Source organism: Sinocyclocheilus rhinocerous, unplaced genomic scaffold, assembly GCF_001515625.1.
Source record: "Sinocyclocheilus rhinocerous isolate Xijiao unplaced genomic scaffold, SAMN03320098_v1.1 scaffold905, whole genome shotgun sequence".
Taxonomy (NCBI): Eukaryota; Metazoa; Chordata; class Actinopteri; order Cypriniformes; family Cyprinidae; genus Sinocyclocheilus; species Sinocyclocheilus rhinocerous.
Window position 1 is genome coordinate 544,380 of NW_015659390.1, and position 23,989 is coordinate 568,368.

The 23,989-nt window shown below is 36.0% G+C and overlaps 1 protein-coding gene and 2 long non-coding RNA genes across 6 annotated transcripts; 2 read left to right on the forward strand and 1 right to left on the reverse strand.

Moving 5' to 3' along the window:
- Window positions 1-1,657: 1,657 nt before the first annotated feature.
- Window positions 1,658-5,457, forward strand: LOC107723765 (uncharacterized). Of its 2 annotated transcripts, none has more exons than XR_001637967.1 (4): window positions 1,658-1,993; window positions 2,177-2,365; window positions 2,535-2,623; window positions 5,372-5,457. It is a non-coding gene; the product is annotated as an uncharacterized LOC107723765 (long non-coding RNA). The 2 variants fall into 2 exon arrangements; XR_001637966.1 differs by lacking the exon at window positions 5,372-5,457 and adding an exon at window positions 4,296-4,379.
- A 1,547-nt stretch (window positions 5,458-7,004) lies between these two features.
- LOC107723721 (L-rhamnose-binding lectin CSL1-like) lies at window positions 7,005-9,526 on the forward strand. The gene is made up of 2 exons (XM_016532431.1): window positions 7,005-7,714; window positions 9,030-9,526. The coding sequence occupies exons 1-2, from the start codon at window positions 7,484-7,486 to the stop codon at window positions 9,162-9,164; spliced, it is 366 nt and encodes a 121-aa protein (XP_016387917.1). The 5' UTR covers window positions 7,005-7,483; the 3' UTR covers window positions 9,165-9,526.
- A 6,147-nt stretch (window positions 9,527-15,673) lies between these two features.
- On the reverse strand, window positions 15,674-22,428 carry LOC107723739 (uncharacterized). Of its 3 annotated transcripts, none has more exons than XR_001637953.1 (4): window positions 22,017-22,428; window positions 19,883-19,919; window positions 17,200-17,323; window positions 15,674-16,755 (listed from the first exon to the last, which is right to left on the reverse strand). It is a non-coding gene; the product is annotated as an uncharacterized LOC107723739 (long non-coding RNA). The 3 variants fall into 3 exon arrangements; XR_001637952.1 differs by lacking the exon at window positions 15,674-16,755 and adding an exon at window positions 19,730-19,775 and having other exon boundaries at window positions 17,101-17,323; XR_001637951.1 differs by lacking the exon at window positions 15,674-16,755 and having other exon boundaries at window positions 17,101-17,323.
- Window positions 22,429-23,989: the final 1,561 nt, after the last annotated feature.

A 23,989-nucleotide genomic window follows, 5' to 3' on the forward strand; every position in this document is an offset into this window, starting at 1 on the left:
TATGTTGACAGCTTAGCCACCAGTGTCAGACTATTAATAGCTAACGTTAGCGATATCGCTTGTAAGCTGTGAAAGCTGAGACTTTGTATGAAATCAAAGTTTAAATGAATTTCAAAGTTTAAATGAAAAAGTTGTAACTTTATATTGTAGTTTATATCAAAAAGTAAATTGTGTTATGAGCACAATATGTACAGTGAGCACTTTGACAAGACAATGCCAGACTGTCAGGATTAGGGATGGAGCTAAATCATCTCTCTTTAATTTCACTAACGTTAATTATTTACAAAGAGTAAGTTTATCATCACTTGATTATAAGGATTTCATAGCTTATCATAAATCTGTGGACTTATTATATATATATATATATATATCCCTTTTTAGCCAATTGCAAACAAGAAAGCTGAAGAAAGCCTGCTCTCTGCATTTCCAAGAGAGTAGGCTATACTTCCACAGCCTAATGTTGTATTAGTAACGTTACTTATTAAAACCCAGAATAGCCCTGAATGAGTGGCCAGAATTACCCTGGTCATATTCAAACCACCCACTCTCTCTCCGCCCTTACTGCTTTCTTACTTTGTCTTACTTTGTTTAATAATTATTACACAATACTATTATAAAACTACATTTTATTTTTATTTATTTTACTTTATAATTTACTATTAATTTATTCTTCTTTATTGTCTATTCTGTATTATTCCACCCTTGATATTACATATTCTACTTGCTATTATTCATCTGGACCTTTATCAAGACAAACTATTCATATTTACAGATGGATCAAAGCAGCCAGAGACAGGCCCGGGGCTGCTTTCTTCATTTCGCATTATGAAATGGCAGTTTAAAAAGAGCAGCAGATCATTTATCGGTGTACACAGTAGAGCTTTTAGCAATTTTATTGCCATTACAGTGGTTGGAAGGAAATAAACAGAACCAAAATGTAATCATAGCTTCTGTTAAATCTACCAGTTGCGGTTGCTTCCGGGCGAGCGGATTCTCAGCAGCTTTCTCGCCTCCACTCTGTTGCTATGACTCGTCAGGATTATAGCGCGTTCTCAGTGATTTTCTGATCTGCGGCAGATTTAAAAGGGTCATATGATGTTGCTAAAAAGAACATTATTTTGTGTATTTGGTGTAACGGCAGGTTAGAGTGAGCGGAGGCCTAGAGTGAGCAGAGGCCGACGGCTAGAATGAGCGAAGGCCGGCTTGAGTGAGCGGCGACGGGCGGGCTTGCGGCAACCACACGTGACGACCCGGGCTGGCCGGCAATCCACAGCGCGGAGTTTATGTTTTTCCTCAGCGACCAGCACGGATCAGCTCCAGGCATGATGAAGCGGATATCGTCCTCTTTTGGAAGGCCAAACAAAGTATGTTAGAACGAGCCATTTTAGGTAGTGGGAGTTTTACCGCCAATAAAATTAAAAGAAGAAGTTGTTTATGTAGCCAAAGTGAGAACTGCTAAGAAATAATAATTAATTCCCTATTGCTAGTTTTATTGATTATTACGACGTTCTTAATTCGTGGCCATGATTAAATTAGGCTGAACCTTGTTGACATAATGACTATAATAAGTAAATCTAGCCAGCACATTAATTAAACTTAAAAAGATGATAAAAGCATCTGCAATGATATTTACTTGTAGCCTACTGTATTAGCGTGAAAACTTGTTTGATACTCATTGTTTTACCATATTAGTTAAGTATAAATCATCTTTCATAATTAAAGGCTCACTGCTTGGTTGCACCACAATATGTGTTATTAGCCTGTCGTTTTGGCAGTACTTTGGATTAATCTTGTTGATGTTTGAAAGGCATGGTCAGCGGTTTACCTTCTGGACTGATGTGGCCAGAATCTTGCTTCAAGGAACTCTTCAGCCAGTGTACAGAGTGCTATCTCTGAGGAAATCCACATTCAGGCTGTCGATGACCGCACCGCAGAGGAAAAGAGACTGGTGGACTTCATTGTAAAGTTGCAGGGATCTGAGGAGTATTTGGTGGTACTTTAACAATGTTCACATTTAATCATCATTACAAACAAACTCATAGTAAAGGTTCACCAAGGGCCTTAATTAGGAATAACATTAACAGTATCTTTTAACTATGCTGGAAATTATTGTATCTTTATCTTAAATGTATAAATTTTTAATTTTTAAAGTTTTTGCACCATGGTTTGCCCATAGGGTGTACTCAACGGGAAGCCCTCTAAGTGGTTTTATAAGCTAACCTCTTCCTGGGTGCCTGTCTACCTTGACAGATAGGAATAAGAAGACATCCTTTTTGCCTGTCTGAGAGGAGCACTGCATAGGACACCAACACAACTGAGCTTCACAGATGAAGTGCAGTTCATCTGTGGTGTTCTTTTTCCAGAGGTATACCGGAACATGTAATGTGTTTGTGTGTGTCCTGCTCCTGCACTTACAAAATCTACTGTATTAACTGCATGCTGGTGCTACTATATACATGTATGTATCCATGTATAATGGCTTGCTGTTCAGTAGTGCTATAATAGTATACTTAAATTTACTGTTTTTTTGATAGGCCATCATATATGCCCTGGCTGTCCTATGGAAATTCTCCTTGCTGGAGGCTGAGCAGTTCTTCCTTTCTGGTCCGGATTATCATTACAGGTCAGAGTAGAATATGAATTATTTTTTGCACAATGCCCAGTGCACCCTTTTGTTCCTGATATTTCTATTAACCCAACAGTGATTGTTCTCTGATAACTATTTCAGTGAACTTGAAGATTTAAATAGAAGGATTGATGGTAACACTTTCTATGAAGCCTGTATTTATAATACATTATTTTCTTAAAGCATTATGAGGACTGAATAATGCATTATAAGAAACCTTATATGTTGCATCATCTTATAAATAATCATAAGAACAGTTTTAATGTATTATAATACTTATTTGTGGTTAAGTGTATGATGATTTATAACACACAATGAACACATTGCATCCACTTAAGTTACAATGGATTATATTTCTCATTGTTATAATGTATTATAGGTCTAATATCTTGCCATTGTTTAAGATCTGCACAATAACTTAGTACATCTTATTAGTGTTTTTACTGTAAAATAACAAATACAAAGTCTTCATGAAAACATTCCAAAATGCTTTAATGTGGTGTTATTATTTATAAGTGTTTTTTGTCTGCTTTAAGTGAATTAACTTCACTGTACTTAAAGCAGACAAAGACCACTTATAAATAATAATACAAAAAAAAATAAAAAATAATAATAACAACATAAACAGCAACTCAAACAGCCATAAGATCAGATATCAGATCAGATGAATGTGTACATTTTTACTTTTGAACAATTTTTATTGTAATATCAATTTGATTATTTTGATGGTACCCTTTAGACAACTGTTGATAAGTAACTCTGCAACTACATGTCAACTAGCAGTCATTAGAGTATTAGTAGACTGTATGCTAAATATCTGCTTACACTTGATGGTTCCACAACAGACATTCTACTGACTATAAGCAACTTTGCAAGTACATTAACTTATTCAACCAACCTTAACCTAAGCCTACCAATACTCTAAAGCGTGTTAGTTGACATGTAGTTGCGAAGTTGCCTATAGTCAATAGACTAAAGGGGACCATCAAAATAAAATGTAATCTAATTTTTAAAAAAAACATACATTGCATTTTTCATTTGAAAGTATTATAACTGATCTTAAACTAGCTTACAGCAAAATTAATATTAACCTCACAGGAAACACTCAAAGCAACACTCAACCACTCCTAACCACTCACAAGATGTAGTAAGATACTGTCCAGATTTTAAATAAACAATGTCAAGATAATCCATGATAAATTAAGTGGATTTATTATGGTATTCATTGTGTGTTATACGTAATCATACTCTTAAAAGTTATAACCAGAAATGCGTAAGTATTATAATGTATTATAATTGTTATGATTATTTATGAGATGATACAACATATTATTAAGGTTTTTTATAATGCTTTATGCATTAATTATAATGCCTTAAGAAAACCCTTATAATGCATTATAAATACAGGCTTCATAGAAAGTGTTACTGGATTGACAAACAATTGAGGAAAGAAGGGAGAACATTCATTTGGTGGTTATACTTAAATTTGGCGTTTAGAGTTTGGAGTTAGATGTCAGTAACATGATTATTCTGTTTGGTTCTCTCTCTCTACAACCCCAACAGTGCATAAGTGTTAAATCAGAAATATATATTACAGTTTTAAACATGTTAAAGCAAATGTTTCTTATTTAATTCTCCCTCCCTCTCTCTCTCTCTTTATCTCTCTTAGGAGTTGAAGCCCACAGCCTTTCTGTCCATGCAGCAACTGATGGAAAAGGGGGTCTTTTTTTATGATGTTGTATGGTGTTATTGCAAAAATGAGTATATACAGTATATAAATATGCATCCTTGAATCATTCTTGTGTCTTGCCTCTCTACAAACTTTTAAATATCTGGCTGTAATTTAGTGACTGCAAATGCTGATTTCATTTGATTCCATCTTTATTATACCTGATAATGAGCTACCCCAACAGATATTCTACTCACTATAAGCAACTTTGCAAGTACATCAATTTATTCTACCAACCCTAACCTTAACTAAGCCTACTAATACTCTAATGAGAGTTAGTTGATGTAGTTGCAAAGTTGTTTATAGTCAATAGACTAAAGGGGACCATCAAAATAAAATGTAATCTAATAAAAAAACACACGTTGCATTTTTTTCATTTGAAAGTATTACAACTGGTCTTAAACTAGCTCACAGCAAAATTAATATTAACCTCACAGGAAACACTCAAAACAACACTCAACCACTCCTAACCACTCACAAGATGTAGTAAGATACTGTCCAGATCTTAAATAAACAATGTCAAGATAATCCATTATAAATTAAGTGGATTTATTATGGTATTCATTGTGTGTTATACGTAATCATACTCTTAAAAGTTATAACCACAAATGCGTAAGTATTATAATGTATTATAATTGTTATGATTATTTATGAGATGATACAACATATTATTAAGCTTTTTTATAATGCTTTATGCATTAATTATAATGCCTTAAGAAAACCCTTATAATGTATTATAAATACAGGCTTCATAGAAAGTGTTACCGGATTGACAAACAATTGAGGAAAGAAGAGAGAACATTCAGTTTGTGGGTTTTGCTCTTATATACTTACATTTGGAGTTTGGAGTTAGATGTCAGTAACATGATTATTCTGTTTGGGGTTCTCTCTCTCTACAACCCCAACAGTGCATAAGTGTTAAATCAGAAATATATATTACAGTTAAAAGTTAAAGCAAATGTTTCTTATTTAATTCTCCCTCTCTCTCTCTCTCTCTCTCTCTTTATCTCTCTCAGGTGTTGAAGCCTACAGCCTTTCTGTCCATGCAGCAACTGATGGAAAAGGGGGTCTTTTTTTATGATGTTGTTTTATGTGTTATTGCAAAAATTAGTATATAAATATACATTCTTGAATCATCATCTTGTGTCTTGTCTCTCTACAAACTTTTAAATATCTGGCTGTAATTTAGTGACTGCAAATGCTGATTTCATTTGATTCCATCTTTATTGTACCTGATAATGAGCTAATTAGTTAAACTTAAGGGGGCTAATCAATATACAGTATAGTTCAAGAAACTAAGACTTAAGGTACTCCACTTTTTCAGTTGTTTAAAGACTGAATTAAATTTTTTCATTTATATTTTAAGTGTAAATTGTAACTCAAAGCAGGTATTACACACTTTGTAATTAACATCTGATGAATTTATGAATCAAAAATTCTATAGTCTTTGACTAGGTGTCACCGTAGTGACGGGTGTTGAATTGTTTCGAAGCCTCGGCACATTTGCTTCGACTGTTTCAGTGTTTCACGAAGCCTCGCTCTGCCCACCACTACTATTCAATCGAGTGATAACATATGAAGCGGGTGGCAGTGGCTGGATACGGACTGGATCCGGGTGACTGCAGTAACCATCTGATCTGGATACAGACTGGCCCTGCGTCCCAATGTGCATGCTAGCCACCCTATCTGCCCTAAATAGTATTGAAAATAACTAAAATCACATTGGGACGCAGGCTGGATCTGTTGGCTACGGTGACCTCGGAATAAGAAAAAAAAAGTATTATAAAAAAAAAAAAACCTTTAGGAACATTTTTTAAAAGATGCTGCTAATCTTATCTTTGGTCTGAGAATATTCATTCACTCCCCTGTGATTTGTTGTAAACCATAATAATATGCTGCAAAACTGCAACCAACCTTAAAACTGTGATGAAGAGTAGCTGGGAAGCAGCTTTTTTTCTTTGTTCATACATAATTCACACAAAATTATTACTATATTTGCAAAATTAATGTTTGAAAATCTAAAGTTTGTATTTCTGACAGACTCGGTATAAGTAACCACAGTACTTATACAGTACAGTAATACAGCAGAAGCATACTAATAAAAAGTGTGCATCTGTTTTTTTGAGTAGGCTGTTTTTATCATCACCCCCAAACAGTAAATGTTTAAAGTCAATGATCAAAACATATGCAGATAAATAATCAAGATTGCTCAATACTCATCATGAGGACATAAAATCTGAGGTTACTCGGTCATACAACATTTCAAATGTATGGCCAAACAAATATCTACTGTAAATTAGCATTAGGTAATAGCATACTTACTAGGTCAACATCACAACACCAGGCTTTTTCTTCAGAAAATACAAAATAACACATTTAGCATGTTTTGATTTGGAGCCAATTAGACTTTGACAGTGAGCTTGACACACATAAGTGAAATGTTGTTCATTTTTATACTCATAATCTCTATAAATAGTAAGGTTACTTCCTTGTGTTCAAACATATCAACATGCTGCCACAAAATCTAAACTGGATCTCCTGCAAGTCAGTTTATGTCATTTATATATTTAATTGACTTGCAATGAGAATTTGACATATTTGAAAATGTTATATACAGATGTTTACAATGTTTTCTCTTTGATTTTGCAGTGCTAATTTTACACGTGTCGACAAGGTAAGGCCTTATGGAGTTGTTTTGCTAAAAAATGCAGCATATATGAAATACATTTCAATCCAAAACAATCCCAGAAATATTGCTTTTTAATAAGTAGCTGTACTTTACGTCATCCTAAACAGCTTTTCTTTCTCCAGGTGTTGACACAAAAAGATATTTCTCGTGTGAAGGTGGCTCTGTTCCACTCAGCTGTGGTGAGTAATCAACATTCACACATACTTTTAAAATTCACAACGATTCTTATGGTGAGTTGTTTCATGTGTCAGATTGGGGATACATAAAGGTGATTACAGCCAACTATGGGCGAACCGACCACACAACATGCTCCACTGGAAGATCACTTCATCAGCTCTCAAACGTCGACTGCTTCCAAGAGACATCCGTCCATGTGATGTCCAAACGGTAATCACTTCTTTAAGAGCAAATGAAACAACAGCACTGTATTAAACAGTAGATGCAATTGCAGTTCTTCTCAAAACTGTTTTGTGTGTGTTCATATAGATGTGATGGAAGAAAGAGCTGCTCTGTTTCTGCAGTGAACTCTGTTTTCTCTGACCCTTGTGTTGGGACTCATAAATACCTGGATGTCTCCTGTTTGTGTCTCCCATTTAGTAAGTCAGTAACTGATACACACTATCATTCAAAAATTGGGGTGGGTAAGATGTTTTTGAAAGAAGTCTCTTTTGCTCACCAAGGCTGCATTTATTTTGTTACAGTAAAACTGTAATATTGTGAAATATTACAATTTAAAATGACTGTTTTGTTTTGATGCATAATTTATTGCTGTGATGGCAAAGCTACATTTTCAGCAGCCATTACTTCAGTCTTCAGTGTCACATGATCCTTCAGAAATCATTGTAATATGCCGATTTGCTGCTCATGAAACATTTCTTATCCTTATTTATGTTAAAAAAGTTGTTCTGCTTAATATTTTTGTGGAAACTGTTTTGTAATTAATGTGTCCTGGCTGAATAAAGTACTAAACTAACCATTTTGAAAGCTTTTTTTCACCTTGAATTGGTTGTTACTTATTACTGACCTATGTTCCTATTGTTGTTTCTCCAACATAATTCTAGGAAAAAGTGTCACGTGTGAAGGCAGCCAAAGTCTCATTGACTGTGGTAAGATACATCTGTTCATTTCTGTTGTTATCGATCCAGAAAAACGTGGGCATAGCAATCATCTGTAATCTATGGGCCTGCTTTCCTTCCACAAGTCACCTTGAATTGGTTGTTACTTATTACTGACCTATGTTCCTATTGTTGTTTCTCCAACATAATTATAGGAAAAAGTGTCACGTGTGAAGGCAGCCAAAGTCTCATTGACTGTGGTAAGATACATCTGTTCATTTCTATGTTGTTATCGATCCAGAAAAACGTGGGCATAGCAATCATCTGTAATCTATGGGCCTGCTTTCCTTCCACAAGGGCTTTATGAAGCTCTAGTGCATTGTCGTCACACCGATTCACTTTAAACTGGTTATTTTTCTTTCCTGTGTTTACCTATCTCTGCCAAAACAGGACATTAGCTAAATGTCTGCTAATATACCTTAAGAATGTCACACATCCCTTTTTTTTTAATGTCTCTAAAGGTAATGGTGTGATTTGGATTCATCAAGCCAATTATGGACGGCGGGATCTTGTAACCTGTCCTAATAAATTAGCTACAACACCAGACTGTTACTCTCCTCAGACCCGCAACCTGCGTTCCAGGTACTAGATACACTATTAGATCACAAGCCAACATAAACGTTCAATCCTATCTATTTTTGAACCAGTACACAAAATAATAAGGGATAATGTACATTTAGACCGTCATTATACCACGAATTAAACAGCTACTTAACAAATAAACATAATAAAACTATTGATTTGCGATTAGATTATTTAATTATGAGCAAAAAAAAAAAGACTGCAGAGTGATAAAAGATAAACAATCAGCATAATTAAGCAATATCAGCATAATAAATAATAAAACATCAGCATAAAGTAAACACGTAATTAAAATCTTTCTTTGACCTTATCAGGTGCAATGGGAAGAAGTCTTGTCAATTAAATGCCTCAAATGCTTCATTCTTCTCTGATCCATGTCCGGATGTCCATAAATACTTAGAAGTGATGTACAGCTGTATATAATATTGTGAGTATCCTGCTAAATAAATGATATGTTTTATGTGCATTTTAAATGAAAACACGCACTATGTCAGATGCTGAAAGAGTTGACTTTCTTGATAGAGCTGTTTAGGTTTCTGTAAAAATGTGCAGCATGAAAAAAAAGAAGAAAAAAGTACAGATCAGTGCAACCCTGAAAGACTGAAATGGCACATCACCTACTGTATTCAGATGCTAGTTTTAGCTAATTCTCCAGTATAACAGAGTTTGACCACAAGATATAAACAAGCATGCCATCTAGTGGTACTTTATGGTATTGTAACAGGTTATCACCTGTCTAACTTCATACACTTAAAGCAGCACTATGTAACTTTTGGCGCTCTAGCGGTTAATAAACAGAACTGCACACATCCCGCGGAAGAACATTCCAACCGGAGCTACTTCTCTAAGTTTATGTCTATGGCGATTCACGCAGGTATGTGTTACTCCGCAGCGGTGACGACCCGACCAGGCTACAATAGTCCAAATATAAGTACTTATTATAAGTGTACCAAAGTGATTCGGAATAAGACAAAAACGCGGTTTGGAAGATGAAATCATGATGTACTCGCTCATTATATACATTTTGGAAATTTTGAACACAGAAAAAGTTACATAGTGCTGCTTTAAGGACTTGTCACTTTTTGTTTTTACCTGTAAAATTTGTTGCATAACTTTATTTATCACATGTGTTGTATATAATTGCACAAGAATAATCATTTTTTTTATATTGTACATTTTTAATAAAATGTTTTGATGTTGTTATCTTGCTGATTTGTTTTGAGTTATTGTATTCACTCAATATTTACAGACGATGAAATGACTTCTGTGCTCCAGCGGCGTCATCTGTCCTTCATTGTAACCGATTTCAAATGGTGCTAGAAACTCCAAAAGACTCTGAACACCAAAAGAAATCAGTCAACCTTGGTTACAGGACATGTCTTGAAGTCAATCATAAGGTGTGTTTACAAAGTGTAAAGCATGAATGTTGTCAGTTGTCCAGTTAGAAAGTGCTGCATTTCCCACCCCAAGAACACTGATTTCAAATGGTGCTAGATTCATTTCATCAGCACTCTAAGACACCACTTGAAACCAGCTTCCAGGAGGAGACACGGTCAACCTTTGACGTCTGGTGCTGAAACACAACTCAGCGTCACTCCTCAGATGGCAGGGCTTTAGACAAAAGATAGAAAACACAATATTAAGTCACATATTTGTAAAATTTTGACCTCAGGCAGTACACAGTGCAGAAATCAATGTTGAAAGAAACGTCTTCCACTTCTCCATTAATATACCACACTGCTGGCAGATACAGCTTTGGGATTTAGCAGAGCTGTCACTGGATCAAGAGCCTGGAAACCAAAACAACAAAATGCTAAGGTTTTCTGAGCTTTAAATGCTATGTGACGAATCCCTCTGAAGCTGGAGGAAAATATCATCCTGACAATGCTGATTGGCCGATGACACCACAAGAACAAGCCCTTCACTAGTGACTATCCTGCTCAGGAGCAATAAAAAAGCTATACAGTAAATAAATATTTCCAATTTGCCTTAGAATTGACTTCTGAATGGCTGTCAAAGGAACGGTGTAGTCACGCATATGGCCTATAGTACCAGCAGAAGCTACAGTAACCACCAATGTTAACCAGCTAATCTCTATTAACTCACTATTCTTAGCTTTTATTAAAGAGCAGCTACTCAAAACTCAATCCTCGTGACAGATTCACACCTCAAACCACAAAGACAACAAAACAAGATGAGAAAAGCCCACACCTCCAATTCTGGCAGGAAACCCAACACGGCTAGACTTCTTTCACAGAGAATAATCAAGATTATTAGTCTACTCTGCAAACCTACAAAACACAATCAGGAAGAGCACACACAGGCTACTTCCATCTTGCACATCGTCTTCCACTTGGTCGCTTGCTTTAAAGGGGTCATATGATGCTATTTAAATTTTTCCTTTCTCTTTGGAGTGTTACAAGCTCTTGGTGCATAAAGAAGATCTGTAAAGTTGCAAAGACTAAAGTCTCAAATCCAAAGAGATAATCTTTATAAACATTAAATGCGCAGAAGGAAACGTTGCGTAACTTTTTTAAATTTTAAATTAAATTTAAATTGCTTTTTTTGCAATATAATTTGAAGAAATATCGATCCGAGGATAAAGGATAATGTGGTTTCATAAGCGCTAGATACGACACTCATAACAAGCAAATGCAGTGGCATAGTGCCAGTGAATAATTATACATGAGACAATGCTGATTTGCAATCTGACTAAGCAAATCTGGCATGGATGAAAAACTGTGAACAGCCTGTGTTTGTGGGCTTTAAGTGGAAAATTGCGAGCATACAGAAAGTATGTATAGTTTCAAACCCAAAGGAGACCAATCCCTGCCTCCGTCTCTATAGCTACAGCCACTTTACAAACTGAAACATATTGTATTTCTTGTGTTAACCTATAACTACGCGAATGAGAATACTAACTTGAATATTGATATCTGACGTTTACAAATAGCTCTCCTTCAGTGCTCTAGTACAGTGATCCTTATATACAGTGATATATATAAATAATGTAGCCTATGTATGTATAGCTTTGTTTTTTCTATAGTTAAGAATCACTGTACTAGATTTGACTAGCTTCTACAAGATGAATTTTCACCAAAGTAAAATTTGACTTGAATCCAGCCTGTGTCAGCAGCAAAAGAATAAATAAATTATATATATATATATATATACACACACATATATATATAATATTATATATACAATATATAATGTTACAATATACAATATGCAAAAAGACTGTCATTTTTTGTTTACTTTCATGCAGGTTGTAACTAAGTCCTGATGTGAAACCAGTCGAGCACCACGGCTCTAGAGAACGCCCTGTATACTGAGAGCAGTTTCATCTGTCACTCAGTGGCAGGGAATGTGAAGCAGCACCTACGCAGTCAAACCAGGAAGAATTCAAGAGCAAAAGCAGGTCAGAATATATGACCAAAGCTCATTGCATTCAACCTAGTGTATCAAAATGCCATTCGTTTGGCTTTTACAACTGATAGAAAGACACTGAGTAAAATCAATTTGAATCAAATAAAAATGTAGATGACAAGTACTCACTAGACCTGTGGCATATAGTCGAGCGTGTCTAGTATAGAGGAGAGGTTGATTTAGGCTGTTACTCTCTGTTTTGCTGCCTCCACCGCCGCCGCAGTCTCTCAGAATGAAGTGAGCGCAGGAAATGGAGAAATCTGGAAGGGAGATTCCTGATGCCAGCACTCGGCGAGGGTGTGGCGGCAGGTACTGCCCTGTAGACTGACGTTTTACCAAGGTTTTTTGTTCTTTACATATCAGTGTTCTCAGAGCCAAAGTCTCAGCAGATAAACATCCCACTCACCTGACATATATCCTTAAATTTATTACACCTTCCTCCCATTTTTTTTTTTTTTTTTTTTTGTAAGTCCTATGTTTTTAAATGTCGATTCCTGCAGACTGATTAAGAGAGATTCAGTAAAGCAATTCATGGATGTCAAAATATCTTTTCTGCCTTCTTAAGTTTGCTTAACGACTGCACTGCGTGTTTGTTTTGAGCCATACGGCAGAGCTGAAACATGCCCCAGGAGCTCGGTAACCCTTATCTGACTGATAGGACAGAACTCGTGGGAGTTTCCCGGCCGAGAGGAGAGAAGCATGGCGACAGTTGCTGTTTAGAGGTATCTGGTTGCCCCTCTCACTTTCTTCTGGCTGTTTGTTTGACTTTGGCCTGTTGTGCAATATTTATAAAAGACTTTAAGGGGGCAGCTTTGTTTTTCTGATGACTAAAAAATGATAAATAAAATGAAATAAGCAAATAAATAATGAAAAAATCAAGAGTTTATCAAAATGAATATATATATATATACTGTGTATATATATATAATTAACATTTTTAATAAAAGTATTTATTTTTAATTAATAAATAAATTATTAAATAAATATATGTCATATGTAAATATATGTATAATTTTGAAATAGTTCAAAATTATTGATTTCATAAATAAATAAATAAATAAATCCAAAACAATATTTGGACACTTTAATTACTTTTTTTTTTTTTTAAATGATGAATTTCATTGCATTAAATATCCTTTTCCCTTGGTTTGATAACAGATGCCCCATGGTTTGAATAAATGTGTACATTTATTCAATTTAATTAAAACTATTTATATATTTACATTAATTTAATTTAATTTAATTTGTACGTGTAATTTTTATATGTCTAAAAATGTCCAAATACTTTTGGGCCCACTAAATAGACATTATGTTGTATAGTAATCAATCAAACAAACAAATAAATAATAATTCTATACATACAATCCTATATTGTCTGGAAAACTTACAAAAACACAGAACAACAACAGCTTTCAAAAATGAAAGCTCAATTACAATTTAGTGACAAGTTTCTTCTACACATTCACTTGAAAATATATTTTTCTGTTTGTTTTGCTCCATGACAATATCAGCAAAAATTCAAGATGAGTTTCTGAAAGAAAAGGGCCTACACTGATATCGATATCACGGGGAGCTACAATACCAAGCTGAATATCAGTGAAAAATAGCCCAAGTTACAATCTGCGTCACAGCCCGATCCTCGGCCCAGACACCCGTAGGTTAACTCCGCCATGTGGCGAGCTTCATCCACAAAAAACGCCCCACCCACGTGATATAGGGAGGATGAGGTAGACGGGGATGCAATCCCCTCCGGCCCTCTGGTGCCACCAACGTTTGCCAGAGCTCCGGTCTGTGGCGTCTAATGCAGCATTAACAGCTGCAGTGCAGGCCTCTGCCTCACACACACACACACACTCGGACGTAACCTGGGGACAACACTGCTCGACACGCAACAGGTTTTAGGACAGGACCGTCTCCCTAATAGAACAAATCGCATGCACGTAACAAACTTGCAATGGCAAGATGCTGTTTTGACACTGTTTGTCTAAACAGGAAGCTTGGTGGTCAACTAGCAGAGGATGACGGCATCCAATCAACTGATCAAATCAGAAGTGTTAAAAAAAGTCAAAATCAAACAAACAACAAAAAAAGAAGACAATTCTAATCATACAATCATTTGATATAACAAAACAGCAAATGCCAATGAAAGTCAATGGGAACCGAAACTTTTTGGAACGACAAGATGGTGAATTAATGACATGTATCCCTTTAAACTGCATTAAAATAATTTACCCACCCTGATGTTGTAAGATATTTTAAACAACATTGGGGAACAAACTAAATTGGACCCCATTGACTTTCAGTGTATGGACAACAGAGACATTCTACAAAATATCTCCTTTTGTTTTTCACAGAAGAAAAAAGACACAGAAGTGCGAGTGAATAAACGATGACTGATTGTTCATTTTTGGGTGGATTATCCCTTTAAATGACATTTTTCCATAGTGAGGTTCTACCAAGTAACATCTCTCTAAAACAACAACACTCTACCGTAACAGAGTACTGACATTACCTCGCAGCCAATCAGATTAATCCCTCCAGCTGCTTTCCAGGGCTAATCCAATGGTATTTGGAGCTGCCAAAAAAGTGGGAAGCACCAGCCAGCGCCTGATAGGAGCAGAGCTCTGTCACTCATCTCTCTGATGCGGCTGCATTAGGAAGTCTAGCGCATGTGAACTGGATGCCTGCCAATGCACAGTCACCAAGAGAGCAAGGTAAACAATTTCTCTCTCTCACTCCCTCTCCCTCTCATTCTAGTCCTTTCCCCGGTTCCCTCCCATGACATTTAGACCCTTTTCATCAACGTAACCCTCCTCAGGACGCAATTTAACCCCTGTATTGAAGTTGAGACACAGGGAGAGAAGTGAAAACAGTCACGCACCGAAAAGAAAGTGCTGCAAATATGACTGCGTCACCACTTGTGTTTCTAGTAAACTCTGCACAAACAAATGTTGTTGATGGAAATGCGGCGTCTGCCCTCGTCTCAGAGAGATCACAAATTTAGCCGAGGCACCTGCTCTTCTACTCATCCTCAAAATGCCATAAAGTAACGTCTAAGTCGCCTCTCCTGATGTCTTAAAAATCCAGAGACTGATCTCAGGTCAGACTGACAGTGACTAGCTTGCTGTATTTGACTTACCTGTAAAGAGGAGCCAGAAAAAATGTGTTGTAACGTATATATCGGTATCAGTATCAACCGTAATTATGCATATTGCGATTACGGTATGGACCCTTGCGGTATCCGATGTGGTTCGAATAACAGGCAAAAAATTTTTATTTATATGAACTATTTCTCACAAGAACCTTCGAAAGCAGCATTTGTTTTGTTATCGTTTTTTGTTAACCGTATTTTTGCCGCCTTGCGACGCCGTTACACACCCATCAAACGTCGACACGCACCGAACCTCTGCGCACACAATCCGAGAAACTCTTATCACGTTCTCAGCATCCATGGTTGGAGCTGCGATTGTGGAGAAACGGACTGAAACGTGAAATGAGAGTGAAAGTGGGAGAGAAAAAGAGATGGAGAAGAGGAGGATGAAAGGCGGACGAGCAGACGAAAGAGCTGGGATAAACTCACAGGTAGGAGAAAAGCACACATGTCCGAATCCTAGCTGATGTTTTCTTCTCGACGTGAAAAAGTGACGTAGCAACTAATCCAAAATCTCTTTCTCCCGCTCTCTCTCTCGCTTCCTCCCTCCCTCTCTCCACCAGACCTCCACCCTCTCCTGCTCGCTCTATTTTCATCTTGTTGCAACAGCAGAATTGCTGCTGTTTTTTTCAGACAGACACATGTCTACATAAATAGATCGCTAATAGATGCATACAAACACGCTCATTGTGATCACCCAGACAGATAGTTGCCGCAAATGCTCCCACGATCCCTCTGTCTCCTTCTCCCTCAGTTTGCCTCTCTTGCTCATTGTGACGCAGCACTTAATTCTTGGGTCTTTTTCGCTCTGTGTTATGACCACATAAACGCAGCGTCTCGAAATCCACATAACGAGTGGGAAAGTGAGAGACGGAGAGCCAGAGACACTTTGATTACAGTTGGCTTCTTTCTTTTCCTGTCTATCTGGTGTCCTCCTCTCCCCTCTGTCCTCCTCTAACTGTTTAGAGAAACCCGTCAGCCCCCCTCTTTTATATCTTCGGTGTCTCATCTGCGTCTATGGTGTCTCGGTGAACTGAGATGACGGCGCCCCTGTGATCACCTGACAGCCTGCAGCTTTTAAAGGCACATCGTAGAGCTCTGCTTCAGTTATGTAACAACTGGGCTGTTTTGTTTCTCGTGTTTTTAATCTCGGCCTATTTGCTTGGCCTGTTTAAAATATCCAGGCTGTTGGAGGACAGCTAAATCAGATAATATGGGCAGGGACGGAAAGAATCTTGAATCTATGAACATCACAAATGACGTGACTAATAAGGTAACGTCATTCCAACGTTCGGACAGATGAGAGAAATGGACACGCAGGGTAAGATATGATAAAGGACTTTATGATTAAAAGAAAACAAGAGGGACTGTAGAATCATGGGAAGGCACTTCAGTGGCTCATAGACTTCCTCTTCCTGTTTTGTGACTACAGATCTGTAACCATGGAGACAGACGGCAGAACAACATGGATTATGTCACCATATTCAAAACTGAAGTGATGCATGAGGAAAAAGGGAGGGTAAACCTTGAAAATCACATTAGGAAAAAAAAACACTTATTTAAATAAAAAAAATGTAAATTGTGAAATTAATGAATAAATACATTATTAAAATAGAAGAAAATAAAATGTAATAAATAAAATGAAGCAAAGCAAAGCAAAATTTTATTAAAAATTAATTAACTAATTAATTAATGAATTAATAGCTAAATAAAATAAAATGCAGACAGGAGGTCAAACTGATTCATACATTTCTAAATTCTATAAAAATTTGATGCTGCTTCTCTAAATATCTTCATACACATACATAACAATAACATAAGAAGACATGGCTAAAATTGCTCTATGCTCAGAGTAGCCTGACACACTTTAACACAGACCACAATTCCCAGCATGCTCCTCCGTATGACATCTCAATCTAGGTGGGGAAGTGAGGTAGGTCAGCTGGCAGGGTGCTCGGCAACCCGCAGTCTAATGATAATCCTCCTCTCTGCTCCAGTTTATCTTAAATTGGGAGATGAACACAGTATGAAATGCTACACTATGAAGCATGATGTTACTTTGATGTATCTTTAATAACATTTGTCTTCAAGTAATCAAATATCTGCTTCACGCCTAGAAGAAGGCGCTTCTATGTCTCCCTAATGGCTTTTTGAAACACCTCTCATCGCATTACAACTTGGAACAATGTCAACTGTGTATTGATTAAGGCATGTTAAGTATGCAAGGATATAGAGACCTATGGAAAATAGACTCTACAATGAACTGGAACCAACTGGTTGTTTGAGACAGAAATAAATGTTCATCCATCTGTATGCTGGATTGCTTTTCTAAACGCAAATTAAACCTAGTCACAATTCACAGTGCATTTTACCCAAGCTGTGCTTCAATCTATTTGTCCGGGTATATCAGGACAGCTATTATGTAACATTTACAGTTATGAGAGTATCTGTTGAGCTGATGGCTGGGACGACTTCCTCAGCATTTATCAATTTGATGTGAACCATTATAAATATCATGAAGCAGTAAATGCGGAGATGCACTGCATTAGTTCAGGCAGTAAATAATACCAGAAATGGGAGATTTTTTATTTCAGAATCAATAAAAGGAACTAGTTTCCTAATCTGTTCCTACATTACACATTATGCCAGCTAAATGTCATTGAAAAAAAAATAGGAGTAAAATGAAGTAACAGGAGGTCAAACTGATTAATAAATCACTAAATCCTGATAAAAAATATTATATGAACCTGTTAATATTTTGTTAGAAGAACAACTTCTCTGCTGACTAGATGTAGGCCTACACATCAAATTATCAGCTAAATATGTCATTGAAGAAAATAGAAGATTGTGGTATTAATAAAATGACCTCTTACACCAAGGATCCAGTTGCGACAACAAAAAAAAGTTATAAAGAATCTTATTAGAGGGTATAATGCATTATAATTATTAATAATGTGCATTGTAATACATTATAACGTATCGTAAAAAATTATAACTGAATTTAAAATGCATAGTGTAACAATGAATTGAAAAGTGTTATAATGTATTAGCGTAGTTACACAATTATTCATGAAATTGTACAATGCATTATAAGGTGCATTGCAAGGCATAATGAATGCATTAAAACTACTTTTATAATGCATTATACATAAAGGCTTTAAGTAAAGTGTTACCGAATCTTATAACTTGTCGGCGCCAACAGCCTCATGGGCAGTGCGCAGACATATAGTGCCATTGTGCTTCGGGCGTCCCGAGTTTGAGTCCTCGCTTTCTGTCTAAATACTGTCCTGTCACAATAAAGGCAAAAATGCAAAAAAATATATCTAAAAAAAAAAAAAAGAATGTTATAACTGGCCGCGACTACAACAGACATTTGACATTATATTTTTAAGCATTTGGCAGACAATTTTAAAATTGCAAGTAAAATCCAGTCATAACGATTAGAATCCACACGATCAGGTGTTTCGCTCGTGCAGATTTTGCCCATTTTCAAGTTGTTTGTGAATTTGCGGTTCAACAGAAAACTGCTTGGTTTGAAAGTGACTGTGTGAGCTGTGCTTTATACATCACTATGCTATTGACAATAGACTATGGACCTTTTTTTGAACACACCTTTATGCTGAGATTGGCTGTCATGTTGTATTCAGTCTGAACATAAACCGCTTGTCACTGGAAACTTTGGGCACCAAACTGAATTGCAATTTGTTTGTTTGATCATTTTACTAGTTCACAGTTTCAAATGTAGAATAATCAATCCAATCACCTTTGAGGTTTATTACTGAACTTACTTTCATCTCTTTGAACTCGTCTAACTTCATTTTACCCCAAGGTCCAACCAATGAAGAATAACAATGTAGTTTAATCTCAGACAGAATTGGCTACACACATCAAACGAGGGAGCTTTTTTTTTAAACAAGAAGCTTTGGACACAAGACAGAACATTATCTCTTTATCAATTCAACATTACATCTTTCCGACCTTTAACGCCTGATATAGCACCATGTTTGTCTCTTTATCATTTCACACAGGATATACAGCAACAGTGCATGCTAACTAGCATCCTTCCTGTCTGTCTATTAATGCAGTCGTCATTAGCAGCAAGTGGGTTACTTTTAGCAGTGTCATCTCAACATAGTAGTCTGGTTCCTGTAGGCTTAATCTCTAACAGTAGAGGAGCCTGGCCTACTGACTACACGTTGACCCTGAATGACGTACTTTCAATAGCTGCCAAAGTGTTCGCTCAGATAAAACCTTGGCAAATCAGAGAAATTAGATGAAGATCTTGGCATATATGCCAGTAAAGGGAGCTGATGCTCATGCCATCAAGGAGTGTATGGGGTTTTAATACATGGTGAAAGTGAATTCCCATTATTTACATTTGGTGGAGAGAAATGGCAATATGGCTAACCTTGTTCTGCTTATTTAGCTTGGATGGATGAAACTGCAGATTCCCACTGTGAACGCCACAATAGTGCCATACCCAAGAAGTGAATGCACGTTCGTTGTCATATAACTTATATAAAAATAATCTCAGGATGTTTGCCAATATGTGTACACATACCTTTGCAGTGTTGTGGTTGCACGTCATCCCAGATTCACTAAAAAACAAAAATAAATATAAAAGGAATGGGTAAAAATTGCATTATAGAGATTTCATCAATATCCACAAGGAATGTACAGTAAAGCACATTTTAAACAATGGCGAGTGCAAGCATTCCTGAGACATGTTTGAGTTTGTCTGATGAATAAATACAATTCATTATCCAATCTCAAATAATTTTGGCATTGAATCATTCCTGGGACCACTTAGAGCCAGATGTATTCTCAAATGATTCGACAATAATGTTACATTACTCTAAAACATGACTTCCTGTTGGTGTGCTTTAACAACACTGATTTATCCTACTCTCTTGCATAGTATCTGTAATTATTGTACTGATTTGTCATATATGTCACATATGTGACCCTGGACCACAAAACCAGTCATAAGTAACATGGGTATATTTGTAGCAATAGCCAACAATACATCGCATGGATCAAAATTATCGATTTTTCTTTTATGCCAAAAATAATTAGGATATTAAGTAAAGATCATGTTCCATAAAGATATTTTGTAAATTTCCTACCGTAAATATATCTAAACTTAATTTTTGATTAGTAATATGCAATGCTAAGGACTTAATTTGGACAACTTTAAAAGCGATTTTTTGCACCTTCAGATTCCAGATTTTCAAATAGCTGTATCTCAGCCAAATATTGACCTAACAAACCATACATCAATGGAAAGCTTATTTATTTATACATATTCCCTTTATGACTGGTTTTGTGGTCCAGGGTCACATATATTTGTTTCCTATAAAGTAATCTGAGGTTAGGTGCCTTTATTCAGTGGCACAATAGTGATGAATCATCTTGTGGGATTTGAACCTATAACCATTCAGTCACCAGTCCGGTTTTAAAGTCAATGCTTTCTAGTAGTAAGTGATTTACTGTGAACTGTAAATCAATTTTACATTTAAAATAAATATCAAATTAAAATTGTTTAAATTATTTAAAAATAATTAGAACTATTTTATTTCAAAACATGAAAAGGTTTGATTTATTTAAAAATAAATACATTTAGTTACTTAAAATAAACCTTAATTAAGATAAGTTAAATGTTAACTTTTTTTTTTTAACGTTTTTATGTTAAATAAATAAAACTATAATTTTTTTTTAATAATAAATAAACTCCGCTCAATACAATGACTGGTTGAAGCAACCTAATGTGATCAGTCAGTCGCAAAACAGCGCCGCCCAATGGCAGAGGAAAATACATGCCAGCTTTGTTTACATCAGAAATAAAAGGTGCGCACTTGACTAAAAACACCATTAGCTAATAAATAAAAGGCTGATAGTGGGTGTAAACCTCATGTGTTTACCTCACGGAACATCCAGAAATGTAAATAAGGTCCGCAGAATCAACATAAACCCAGTCATATAATATCATGAATAGGCATTATCAGCTAAGACTGAACATGCCTTTCATGCAAATCTGAGTTTATTTGAAGCTCAGGACAGCAACTATTTGGTTAATCGACTGATGTCTGTGCGGAAACTTTATATGCTTTAATCAGTGGAAGAAACAACCGAGCTCACCTGTTAGACGGTATTCTGACTGCTCGAGATGAAAACATTCCACGGGTCAGGGTAAAGCACACTGGGTTGTAAATAAGAACTGCGTAACATCCTATCCTTGCCACGCCAAGTAGTCTAGACCAACCACACACGCACGCACGCACGCACACCTTTGTCGCAGCAGAAAACCCTCCTCCTCCCTGCAATCCCCACCTTGATTTTTCTTCTTTCTAAGACTCACCTGTATATTTAACTAAGGACAATATTATAGGACAATAACTAGTCTAGGTATTTCTAGAGCATCTCAATAAGCATGATTGGACAGCATCCTTATAATGTATCAAATGGACATCATGAGAGACTGATTTAATGGGCTCAATACCTACATATATGGCATATTTCAAATAATAAATATATCAATCTCGTATTAGACCGCAAACACAGTGAGACAAAAGTTCATCGATCTGTCACAAATCATAAAACAGCATGTTTTTCCTGGCGATGGATTATTTAGAATAACGCAACGCCCAATGTGAAGGACTTTACAACTTTACTAAATAGAAAACATTCTCACTAACCGGAACAAACGTCTTTATTCTGTCTGTTGGCGATGTCTCGGCTTGAACTTCATTTTTCAATCATAAAGTGTCTTGATGCCGCGCACATCGAATTTTCCAGAGCGCAACAGCGAGGCCCCGCCCAGGGCACACACCCCCGTGTTCTGATTGGCTGTCCGTCTTGAGCGCAGTGTGTCGTCAGCAGAATCACATGCTTTTGACGCATGTTTACAAACACTCGAGCGAATCACATGTCGCAGAGCCGTATTGACATGTTTCGCGACTGCTGGGTAATTAGGATTGTTAGCAGAGGCATTTCCCTTTGCGCTACATTTTGTCTGACACGTGCAGTTAAAAACCGTTCGACAAATTTGAGTGTCCTGTCACCGAATGTAACCACACTATGCTTCCTGCAAGAAAAAGGCGTTTCCACACTGTTGGTGAAAGTCTTACGGAGCGTAAACGTGACGAACGTGTTTTTAATTTCAGATTTAAAGGTCATTTTGATATTGTTTTTCTCATTTGACAGAAATAGTATAAAACAGAAAGTGCCCCTTTAGACCCTTGTGACTGTTTTATTATATTTATTTATAATATATATATATATATATATATATATACATTTTTATTATACATATGATTTTATTATATCTATGTATTTAATATTCATATGTGAATATTAATATAATATTAATGTAATAAGATATTTTAAACATTTTAATTTAAAGGCATGTGCTGATCATGTTAACATTAACATTTCTAATTTCTCTTTTGATATTAAGAGAGAAAGAGGCATGTCCGTAGTATGTGGATGAATGTATGTCTACAATTTAAGCATGTATGTATATGTTTATTTTATTTTATTAAAATGTGCTGATCATGTTTACATTGACATTTCTAAATTTTATATTAATATTAAGATAGAAAGAGATGTAGGGTCAATGTATGACTAGGACTATGACAATATAATTTATCATAAAAATACACAATATGTGTACTTTTAATGTAAAATAAAATAAAATGAATCAAGAAAAGAAAAGAAAAGAAAGCTTCACTGTCTTTCCAGCTGCATTTACTCTCAATATAGTAAAGAACATGTCAAAAATATAGGTACAGCGTATAGTCATTATTATTACAGCAGAGGGCGACATTTCTCCAAGAAAAACAACCAAGAAGCTCACATGGATCAGTTAACATTCTTAATCCATGATGCAAGTGTTATGATAGTTTTACACTATGCTGGCTTGCACTTCATTCTGGGCCCAGTACACACATGAGAAGAGCTTTAGACTATACCCATTTTGTATAAGTTGCTTTTACTGTATTTCATTTTTAATACATTTTTAAGCCTGTATGACTCCAGAGCTGTTGCTGAGTCTTAGCTAGTTTATCAAAAATTCCATAGCTAAATTATGCTTAGGCTATGTAATTCCAATACACATACACACCACACACATTTAATAATAAATCCAGTGTCAATATACAGAGAAACAAACAGTTGTATGATTACAATAGACAGGAATGTTCAGAGTTGAGCTGAGATGACGCTTGACTTGGGAGCATTTAGGAGGACAGGAAATGAAATCGCTTAAGTGTGCATTGCATCATGGTGGAAAGAAAGAGACATGTTTTCTCGATTCTGCATGGTCTTCATCAGAGACGGTGGCCTTGAAGAGACAACGAAGATTCCCCTGTGAAGAAAGTTAACACATCCCACAGAGAACAATAGCTGCATTCATTGTATTTACATATGCTGTCCTGATCCTTCTTATGAAACCAGTTTTTTATGCAATGATGGCAGTTTTTAAATGTTTTTGATTGCTCTTTGTATTCAGTACAATAGTATCTTGGGCACATATTAATTTAACCAGCAACAAAATTCATTTGATGTTAATAAGAGAAAGTATGTTAACATGAATTTAAAAAAGTGATGTTTAGAGTAAAAATGTAGGCGATGTAACTGCAATTGAATTTTTTAAAAGTAAAAATTTGTA

What these genes read in the sequence shown, in the direction of transcription:
- LOC107723721 (XM_016532431.1), top strand. Translation starts at nt 7,484, where the DNA reads ATGCAATTGCAGTTCTTCTCAAAACTGTTTTGTGTGTGTTCATATAGA. An exon ending in TTTTGAAAGAAGTCTCTTTT is followed by an intron (nt 7,715 to 9,029) that starts GCTCACCAAGGC and finishes GTAAACACGTAA; the next exon opens with TTAAAATCTTTCTTTGACCT.